General features: G+C 38.6%; 1 protein-coding gene across 3 annotated transcripts in view; it reads left to right on the top strand.

Moving 5' to 3' along the window:
- The window catches only part of IPO5 (importin 5), a gene marked incomplete at its 5' end in the record, with an annotated part of 34,190 nt that extends 24,183 nt beyond the window's left edge, over positions 1-10,007 (top strand). For all 3 annotated transcript variants that reach the window (XM_084235383.1, XM_084235384.1, XM_084235385.1), the window contains 9 exons: positions 1,125-1,223; positions 2,407-2,577; positions 3,387-3,498; positions 3,587-3,642; positions 4,954-5,076; positions 6,507-6,726; positions 7,267-7,495; positions 9,118-9,259; positions 9,875-10,007. In XM_084235383.1, coding sequence (XP_084091509.1) covers positions 1,125-1,223; positions 2,407-2,577; positions 3,387-3,498; positions 3,587-3,642; positions 4,954-5,076; positions 6,507-6,726; positions 7,267-7,495; positions 9,118-9,259; positions 9,875-9,961 — 1,239 coding nt within the window. In that variant the 3' untranslated portion in view covers positions 9,962-10,007. The remainder of the gene's footprint in view (positions 1-1,124; positions 1,224-2,406; positions 2,578-3,386; positions 3,499-3,586; positions 3,643-4,953; positions 5,077-6,506; positions 6,727-7,266; positions 7,496-9,117; positions 9,260-9,874) is intronic.
- Positions 10,008-10,487: the final 480 nt, after the last annotated feature.

The following is a 10,487-nucleotide window of genomic DNA, read 5'->3' on the forward strand; positions in this document are numbered from 1 at the left end:
TAGTAATTCACAGTAATTGCAAAACTACAAGAGGAAAAGGATTTTTGTCTGTCTGGGGATTTATATATAGTAGATAGCCAAGGAATTTTTTTTAATGAATTGAAATATGCTCCCAATATTAAAAATAAAACTGGTATGATTTCAGTTATATAAACAAAAGAGAGTAGGAAAATCAAAATGTTTACAATAATTATCTTTCATATGTAATTTGAGGTTTCTCCTCCTTTTTAGTGTGTGTCATAGACACTTAGGGATTTTTTGTTGTTTTTTTAGTGAAAGAATTGAGATTATGGTATGTTAATAAATTTAGCAATTAAATCTAAAGAACAGGGCCTCCCCAGTGGCGCAGCGGTTGAGCGCTGGGTTGCGAAGCTGCCCGCAGCCTCTGCAGCGCCGGTTCGATCCCCGGCTGCTCCCTGGCCACTGGAGGAGGGTCCCACGAGGTGTGCAGACCTGTCCAGCCGCCCGCTGCTCCCCTCAGCAGTGTACTTCGGTCCTTCTGCCTGCTCTGCTCCCCGCTCTGGCTCTGGTGAATTCTCTCACCCTCCCGTGCTTCTGACTATACCCAGTGCTTGTATAAATAACTAAATAAATCTTTAAAAATAAAAATAAATCTAAAGAACAGTTAATTGGTTAAACTTTACTTTATATTAATAGAGCATTATCATGTCCTAATTCACTTAAAAATGTTTCTTGAATTTACTCTTCAATACGTGGCTAAAATTTATAAACATTTTACATTTTTGTGTTATCTTTCTGAGCAAGAATTTCTGAAGAGCAAATACAAATTACCAACTCTTAATGAAGTAGAAGAGAGTAAGTTTTTAAAATAGCACTTTTTGTTTTACTGTTGAAATAATTTCTTTAAAGTACAAAATAACTTAGGTATTTGCTACAGATTTATATTTTACTGATATGCTGCAATTCAGTTTTCAGGATTTTTTTGTCGCTAATTTCACATTCTTTTTAAATAAAAGTAATTTGACAGTCCTCTGTGCAGCTCTAAATATGTAATTCTAGGCATGATACAGCTTTCCATGGTCTTTATTATTTTGTCATTAATAAATATTAATACCTGCAAACTAACATGGATCTTGACTGATTTCCCAACACATTGTTTTCAGGTTTGCTATGCCAAGGAATTGAAGGAGGGCTTTGTGGAGTACACCGAGCAGGTTGTCAAACTGATGGTCCCGTTACTGAAATTTTACTTCCATGATGATATCCTTTACATTTTGAACACACAGTTTTAGATTTGGTTACATTTGATGACTCATTCAAATATATATTACCATTACTGTTTTTGTTTGCACTAACAGTAGTTGCAGGTTATAAACTGGGTTCTCTACATGGGCCTTTGGTTCTCTTGTGCCTGAAACATGAAAAAGAAAATGTATCTCCTCTGGTTGACAATATTCTGTGGGCCACTGAAGGATTTTTAATATTGATATTTAATTAGCACATGTTTACTATTGTATGTAATTACAGCTTTTCCCAAATAGCTTGTAAAGTTAAGAAAGTGGCCATTTCTTAATAGGTTAGAGACTCATTGACACCTCTCTGTTAGCGTTGAGAATCCTGCATTTCGGATGTGGATAGCTAGCACCTTTGGGGAGAAACATCTTTTGGTAGAGCTGCATGTTAAAATGTTTTTCTCCTTAGCGTAATGACAGTGGTGGAGAAATGTGTAAATACATGTTTATGCTTTTACACATGTGTGTACACAAGCACTTTCATCAGGGGTGAGAAGCCCCTGGGAGTAGCAGAATCTGGACTCAAACCCACGTCTGCCACAGAGCCCTTTGTTGTAGTTGTTTATGCAGTTTCCTGTCCTGGAGTCCTTCACCGCTGATGTCTTTTACCCCAGCAGACTTCCCAGGATGCCAGAGGGCAAAGCAGGATTGTTTATAAGAGGAAGTCCCAAGATATTTTTACAAATGGTATGTGATAGGGAGAGGCAACTGATTTCATTGGAAACTGAAAAGCCTAATAAAGGAAGAACTGTTTTTCTTCCATACTTTTCCCAGTGAAGTCCTAACTGTAGTTGTATTTATTAGAAACTTATGTCTGAGGATAAGTACCTCTTGAGACAGGCTATTAGGATCTCAGTTCCTTTTCTAGTTGTTTCTACGTTTTTGGGTTATGTTTGAGCTGTAGGAGGCCCAGTGCTCTGTGCCACTGGCATCATTACTACTGTATTGTAGGTGACAGAAGACAGGGAGGTATGTCTTATGGGCAGAGAGACTGCTATTTTTATACACAAGTCGTATTTAACACAGCTCTTGGATAGCAGTTCTAGATAAACAGAAGTTGCCTGGCTTGAATTAGCCCAGTGAACACTTACACAAGCAAAATGATAGAACAGTCTTTTGAAGATAGGATTGCATTCCCTTAACAATGAAACGTGTTCGCGTGGCAGCAGCAGAATCCATGCCTCTTCTCCTGGAATGCGCAAGAGTCCGTGGTCCTGAATATCTCACACAGATGTGGCACTTCATGTGTGACGCGTTAATCAAGGCCATTGGCACAGAGCCAGATTCGGACGTCCTCTCAGAAATAATGCACTCTTTTGCAAAGGTGAATGTTTTTTAAAAATATGAGTAGATGGTTGCACATTCATCTCTTACTGTTGCTGAATAAATTGGGCAGTTTCTTGTTCTTTTAGTGTGTTTTCTTAATTGTAGCCAGTCTTTGTATTCCTGTCTTGGTCGCTTTCCATTATTTTACCTAATGTTTAACTACAGAGGCTTAGATATCACCTTCACTTTGTCCAATCCTTCTGAATTCCTATTTTTCCCTGTTACCCTCTCTCTTCATGCTGTTGCAAGAGCCTTTGTTCTACTCCATAAATTGCTCCCTTTCTTGCAGTTTAGTCTCCTCGAGCAGTAACTTGCTGCTCTTGGAGGCACTCACCTCCCCATAATCTTGGTCACCACTGTTGCTCACAGCTCCATAGCTTGCTTACCTCTTGACTTTAAAGTTCTTCATTCTTATTCCCATTTACATTCCTGCAATTTAGAATTTGCTATTTTTCCAAAGAATGCATGTGCCCAGGTCTCTGCTCCTGTTGCGTCCCTACCTGCAGTGCCCTACCAAGGCAGACTTTCTTCAATACTATCTTTGTACAGTATGAATGTGTTGAGCTTAGAAATTGTTGGGTCTGTTGCATCTTTGAATCCTCAGCACCTACCCTAATGTTTTATCCTTAAGATATGCCTAGGACCTGTTTACAATAAAAATATTTTTTCAATTTTAAAAATAATATTGTAACATTGAAAATACGTTAATTTTTCTCATTTTTCTATGTTTCTTAGTTGAGTTTAATTCTTGACTCTAAAAATTCATATTAAAGCTTATGGGTTGTTTCTTTGCTTTCCTTATTTTAGTGCATTGAAGTAATGGGAGATGGATGCCTTAATAATGAACACTTTGAAGAATTGGGAGGTATACTGAAAGCTAAACTTGAAGAACATTTTAAAAACCAAGAATTGCGACAAGGTAAGTTTTCCTATACTTTCATTTCTGAATACAACCCTTGACTATTTTGGCGACCATTTAAAAAGACATTTATTTGGGTGTGTTTTAGTTAAAAGACAAGATGAAGACTATGATGAACAGGTGGAAGAGTCACTACAAGATGAGGTAAATTATTCCTCATTCCTCATTCCCTTCAGAATATGACCATTTGCATCTGAAAGATTTTTAAATGCTGCAATCTCTAATTTATCTGACTTGTCATTCTGATATTATCTGTAATCTTTTGCAGAAAAGTTGCATGTGTAGTTTTATTAATTTTGAGAATGTAAGTGATTTAAAAATCAGCTGATTGGTGTTTGGGATGCTGGGTATGTGTTTTATTCCAGTAGCTTACACAAAACACTTTGAGCTCACCTGGTATCACTCTCTTTATGTGCTTTTCACAACACCAATTATATTGACAAGTGCTTTCACCTTTTTTTTTTTTAAAGATTTATTTATTTATGAATAAAAGATCTGGGGTACAGGCCAGAGATGAGGGGGGGCGGGCGGGTGAGAGGATTCACCAGAGACAGAGTGAGGAACAGAACAGGCAGACCGACTGAAATACACTGCTGGGGGAGCAGCGGGCGAGACAGGAGAGTTCACCATGTGAATTGCTCTCTGGCCAGCCAGAGATCAAACTCGTGCTGCAGAGGCTGCAGATTGCTTTGTAGTGCGGTGCTTAATCTCTTGCACCACCAGGGAGGCCCAGCTTTCACCATTTTAAAGATGAGTAAACTCAAATTCAATTCTTAAATGACTACCAAAAAGCCACACACTGTTGACAGTCGGGCTTAATCCCAGATCTCCCTTTAATATCAATTGTCTTTCTACTGGAACACAAAGTAATGCAGATGTCCTTATAAATGATACCTATACAGCAGTTGATAAAATACCCCACTTGTTATTCATGTCTCTCATCAAATCACTTGACACCAGACATGATTTTAGTTGTCCATTTAGGGGCCAGAATGTGTGGCATGTGGCCATCCTGATGGAGCAGTGCTAGCGTGTGGGTCACTCCAGATCTCAATGGGGTGCACCTATGCTGGCATGCATGTTGCTCCCAGGGGTGAGATACTATAACTGACCTACATCTCCCATCATCCTGCTCCACAATTAAACACATTCTTAGAGAAGACAAAATACTGAAGTAAAACACTTTTCATTTTAAAACTTGGGAATCTGGGATAATTGTCAACCACACATTTTTAAGTACCTTTTAAAATGTCTTTGCAATAAGTACAGTATTTGTCACACCTTTTTTTTAATCTTCAGCAGATAAGAGACATGGCACCCAATTTTTGAGGTGGCCTTTTCTGGACTCTTGCTCTGCCCCCTTAAGTGATGAGAAATTTTCTTAGATATTTTAAATAAACGTTACTATCACTTATAATATATCTGAGTGTTTTGTTTTTGTTTTTGTTTTTTTAGGATGATAATGATGTTTATATTCTGACCAAAGTGTCAGACATTTTACACTCGATATTCAGTAGCTACAAGGAGAAGGTGTTACCGTGGTTTGAACAACTGCTTCCATTAATTGTCAATCTAATTGTAAGTGTTACTTTTGGACAGTTATTGTAGATAGATATTGTTGACCTGGAATTCTTCATTACAGCTTTTAGGTTAAAATGAATCTTAGATATAATAAAATGTTTCTACTTAACAGTTTTAATTTTTTATCAAGTCTACTGCATTGCCCTAAATATTTTCTCACTCAACTGTACTTGAAGTTTGCTTATATTTTTCATAGATCACTTCCAGCAAATTCTAAAGACATGCAAGTGATTTTTTTTCATTATTTTAAATTGTCAGTGCCCTACTAAATTAATAAATGGAAAGATCCATTTATTAATCAAAAATGATCACATTTTTTTGTAGTAGACCCTAGAGAATTCAGTTAATATCCTTGTTATGTGCAGCCAGCAATCTTTTTGCTGGCTTATATACCCAATTTTTAAAAAATATATTATAAATTAAAAGTGATCATTAGAACTTCTCTGGCTTTCAGTTTTATGCTTTATTGCCTTTAAAATAGTACAGTATATTTTTTAAGAGAAGACACACATGACTATTACTTAACCTGTTAAATCAGTACTGTAAAGTTAGAATCTTGGCAGATTTTATTATTGTGGTTTTTTTTTTTTTTTAAAGATTTATTTATTTATGCAAACAGAGCTGGGGTGTAGGCCAGAGGTGCAGGGAGGGTGAGTGGATTCACCAGAGACACGGTGGGAAACAGAACAAGCAGATCTACTGAAATACACTGCTGAGGGGAGCAGTAGGTGAGTCAGGAGAGGTCTGCTACGCCCATATGGGTCAGCTCCCTGGCCGGGGATCGAACTTGTGCAATGGCGGTGGATTGTTTCATAGTGCTGAGACTTAATTCCTTGCGCCACCAGGGAGGCCCCTATTGTTTTTGGTTTTTGGTTTTTTTAAAGATTTATTTTATTTATATAAGAGCTGGGGTACAGGCCAGAGGCATGGGAGAGTGAGAGGATTCACCAGAGACAGGGTAGGGAGCAGAATAGGCAGACAGCCGAAATACGCTCGAGACAGGAGAGGTCTGCCGCGCCATGTGGGAATCTCCCGGGCCCACCAGGAATAGAACCCTTGCTTGCAGAGGCTGTGGACAGCTTCACAGAGCTGTGTTCAATCCGCTACACCACACCCCTATTGTGTTTTTTAAGTACAGCATCACCGTCATGTTTTTTTATAAAGTAAAGGGATATGGTATGCTGCTGCTCTTCTTGTGTATGGTAATGTCTGATTGTGTTAATAGAAAAAAAATCACTCAAATCTTCTGAACTTAACAAAATCCTTGTAGTAGTTTTAGGATGATGAGTCACAAGAAGTGGTTGTTATCAGGTTGTTTTTCATTTCCTGTATCAGAAATATCCATGTATGCTGGTATTCTGTACTATTTTTCTGACATTCTTTATGTGCTCCGATATTGAAAGCTTAAAAGACTATCTCTTTTGTAGTGTCCACACAGACCGTGGCCAGACAGACAATGGGGACTGTGCATCTTTGATGATGTTATAGAACACTGTAGTCCAGCCTCATTTAAATATGCAGAGTATTTCTTACGGCCAATGCTCCAGTACGTATGCGACAACAGCCCAGAGGTCAGGCAGGCGGCCGCGTACGGCCTGGGTGTCATGGCACAGTGTGGCGGAGATAACTACCGCCCTTTTTGTACAGGTACATTTGTCTATTTGGCTTCCCTTTATCCCTGCCTTGCTCTTTTTTCCATGCCCCCAAATACCATATGCCTGTTTCTGCTTTATTCTCTTTCCTTTTTCAAACATCTCTTCTGTAGCACATAGACTTCACCATCATTGTTCTCATTGAAATGGAAATGAAATCTGAGTGGAATCAGTGTCTCCCCACCCTAGTCATACAGGGAATTAGGAGATCGGGGGCCTACCCCAACCCTAGCTACGACTTGAGAAACATTCTTGGGGGCCTGTACATTTAGCACAGGAAGTAACTAAGCAGCTTTAAAACCTTAGTCCCCTGAGGTGATGAGGGGTATAGATGTGGAGGCTGAAACCTCTCACAGGACTGTAACTTAGGAGAGCAGTTCTGCTGACATACTGGGCCAGCTCCTTTCATCCTTCTGACTGTGTCCCCAAGAAGACAAAACTTTCCTTACACTCTAACATGAAAAAATGTTTATATGTGTTTATTTGCATAAAAATGAGATTTTTAACTCACCCTTATTCAAATGTTTTATTTTAGAAGCACTTCCGCTGCTGGTAAGAGTTATTCAATCTGCTGATTCCAAGACCAAAGAAAATGTCAATGCTACAGAGAACTGCATCTCAGCAGTGGGGAAAATTATGAAGTTCAAGCCTGATTGTGTGAATGTAGAAGAAGTCCTCCCACACTGGTTGTCTTGGCTTCCGCTGCATGAAGACAAAGAAGAAGCTGTTCAGACTTTCAGTTATCTGTGCGACCTTATTGAAAGGTGAGAAAATGGACAGGTAGACCTTTTTTACCTCCCCTAATAATAAAACAGCACTCAGATAATAATGCTATCTATAAATCTTACTAAAACATGTCCGAGTTAAGACTGCCTAAACATTGGATCTAATTATGAGTTTTCCCCAGCAGATTAGGCATTATGAAGCATGATTTTTAAAAAAAAAAAAAAAAAAAAGGTTCCTTCCCTAGTTTTCTGTTACCTGTGCCATTTATTTGTTTCAGCTATACTGAAGTATAATTTTTTTTTTTAATACAGGAATACAGGTTTTTTTTTTTTTAAAGATTTATTTTTATTTATTTATACAAGCACTGGGTACAGTCAGAAGCGCGGGAGGGTGAGAGAATTCACCAGAGCCAGAACGGGGAGCAGAGCAGGCAGAAGGACCGAAGTACACTGCTGAGGGGAGCAGCGGGTGGCAGGAGAGGTCTGCGCGCCATGCGGGACCCTCCTCCGGTGGCCGGGGAGCAGCCGGGGATCGAACCGGTGCTGCAGAGGCTGCGGGCAGCTTCGCAACCCAGCGCTCAACCGCCGCGCCACCAGGGAGGCCCTACTGAAGTATAATTGACAAAATCTTCATTAGAATAAGATTGCAGTACATTGTTAGTACCATTATTTGACCCTCTAAAATTCTGGTGTTTTTCCAAAGAATTTTCAAGACTTGGTGGTATAAAGAAAGCATGCCAAATGGGTAGTCAAGATCTGACCGTGGGCTCTGGCATTATTAATGCTGTTTTGTGCCCAGGAGTCTTTCTATAATTGCAATAACCTGGAGTCTATAGACACTATCAAATCAAAGGCCTGTTGTTTGGTGTCTGTTTTTCTAAGTCCAGGTTCCCCTAAATGTTAGTCCGGTTTGAGCTCTATCTTTAATTACTACTTTCAGTTCATGAATAAACCTAACTAGCACTGCTCATCTCCTGGAGTGAGTAAAAGGAAGCCAGCAGACATATTCATCTACTTGCCTGTTTTAAGTTCAAGTATTGTATTTGAATCTTTCCACTGAGAACATCACTAAGGAATGTCTAGCCTTCCTGGAGACTACACACTTTTCTACCTGCTCCTGCCTCTTAAGTAACCCATCTCCATCATGCTGTTTGATCATCTCACTTGGAAATGACTGCTCTGAATTTCTCTTAGACATTGGAATTCTAGTTCGCCGTTAAGTCTCTTTCTGTTAAACTTGCCTAGAGTTAATCTCCTGGCCCATAGATGCTTCTGAATTTCATATTTATTTTACAGTCTATTTTGAAGAATCCACATATGTGTTAAGAAACTATTGTTATTTGTAATTGCTTATTTTTTTTTGACAGGTCACAAGTTATTTATAGAGCATTTAATTATACTTAAAGCATTCTATTTGGCCTTTCAAACCACCCTAAGAGATAAGCGAAGTGTTTTCCTTAGTTGGGAAAAACAGAAAAGCTCATAAGTGAAATTAACTGCTTTTCCTCCTACTGAATTGAAAAGACAGTTGATTTTAGTGAATGGATAATGAACTTTTAAAGACATTATAATGCAGTATTGGGGGAAGGTGTAGAGAAGTACGATTGCTTGAATGATTTCTCTATAATTTTCATCTATGTTTTTTTTTTTCCTCTTGCTAGTAATCACCCAATTGTTCTTGGCCCAAACAATACCAATCTGCCCAAAATATTCAGTATAATTGCAGAAGGAGAAATGCATGAGGCCATTAAACATGAAGATCCTTGTGCCAAACGTCTGGCTAATGTCGTTCGCCAAGTACAGGTAAGCCGATCTGGCCAATTGAGAAAGATGAAATGCTTCCTTAGGCTTGAGTTGTTCCCACCTCCCTTCCATATTCTATATTACAAGAAGGAAATAAATTCTAATGAGCATAGGAAATTTCGTTTTTATAATCTCTACTCCACGCCTCAAATGGATTATACTTGTTATAATCTCTCCACATTTATTAAAACAAACCTTCATCTAAAATGTGAGAGACATTTTGAACCTTCTACTTGGTGCTTAGCATAGACTCGTAAACATTTTTCTGTAATAACTGAAGGGAAAAAGAGGGATTTCATTAATAAATAAGATGTCAGCTAGCAGTTTTTTTAGTGATCTTTACTCCCTGAATTCAAGTATGTCGGTTACTTGTCTGTGTCATCTTCCTAATGTGACTTTATCAGTGCGAAATGAAGAAAACGTCCACTGAAATGAACTTTAAAGAAGTAAACAGATTTCTTGCTTTTGTAATAATACTCATCAAACCAATCTACCTGGAAAAAAAGTAATTTTTTTTGCTATTATAGCCTACCTATAATAACAGTAATTCTTAAAATACTTGCTGATGACCATTGCACCCCAGCTAAACCTGTGAACTGTTTTTTTTTCCCCTAGACTTCTGGAGGATTGTGGACTGAATGCATAGCACAGCTCAGTCCTGAGCAGCAGGCAGCCATACAGGAGCTCCTGAACTCTGCTTGAAGGGCCTTAATATCACCACCAGAAAACTAACTCCAAATAAACGTTTTGTTTTTATTTGTTTCTTTGTTTTGTTTTTAAGCAAAAGAGAACGTTAGAATTGTGTGTCGGCTGCTCTTCTGCACAGCCACAGCAGCAGGATAAGCAGCTCTGGGTCTCAGAATGGCATTTAAATGAATTTCTATCAACCACTGAAGAAGTTCCGTAAGTCCTACAGTAGCACTGAAGAGTATTTTTCTATTGGTAAAACCCACCCATGTGAAGGTGAAAGGGAAATAAAATTAATTTTTCTCGTTAGACATAAGGAAATTTGACACAGCAGCTGTAACATCAGTTACTCATCATAGATGTTTGTTAAATTGTTATACAGCTATCGTGTTCATTCTATTAATTGGAGTGTGAGTCTTTTCGTAGGGTAGAAAGAAGCCTCTACCCAACAAACTAGTAGATCCAAGCATAGGGGGAAAGCTGAAGACACACACAAGCAGCATGAAGATGTCTGATTTGGTGGCACTTTCAGTTCTTTTCT

This window comes from Talpa europaea, assembly GCF_964194135.1.
Source record: "Talpa europaea genome assembly, chromosome: 6".
Taxonomy (NCBI): domain Eukaryota; kingdom Metazoa; phylum Chordata; class Mammalia; order Eulipotyphla; family Talpidae; genus Talpa; species Talpa europaea.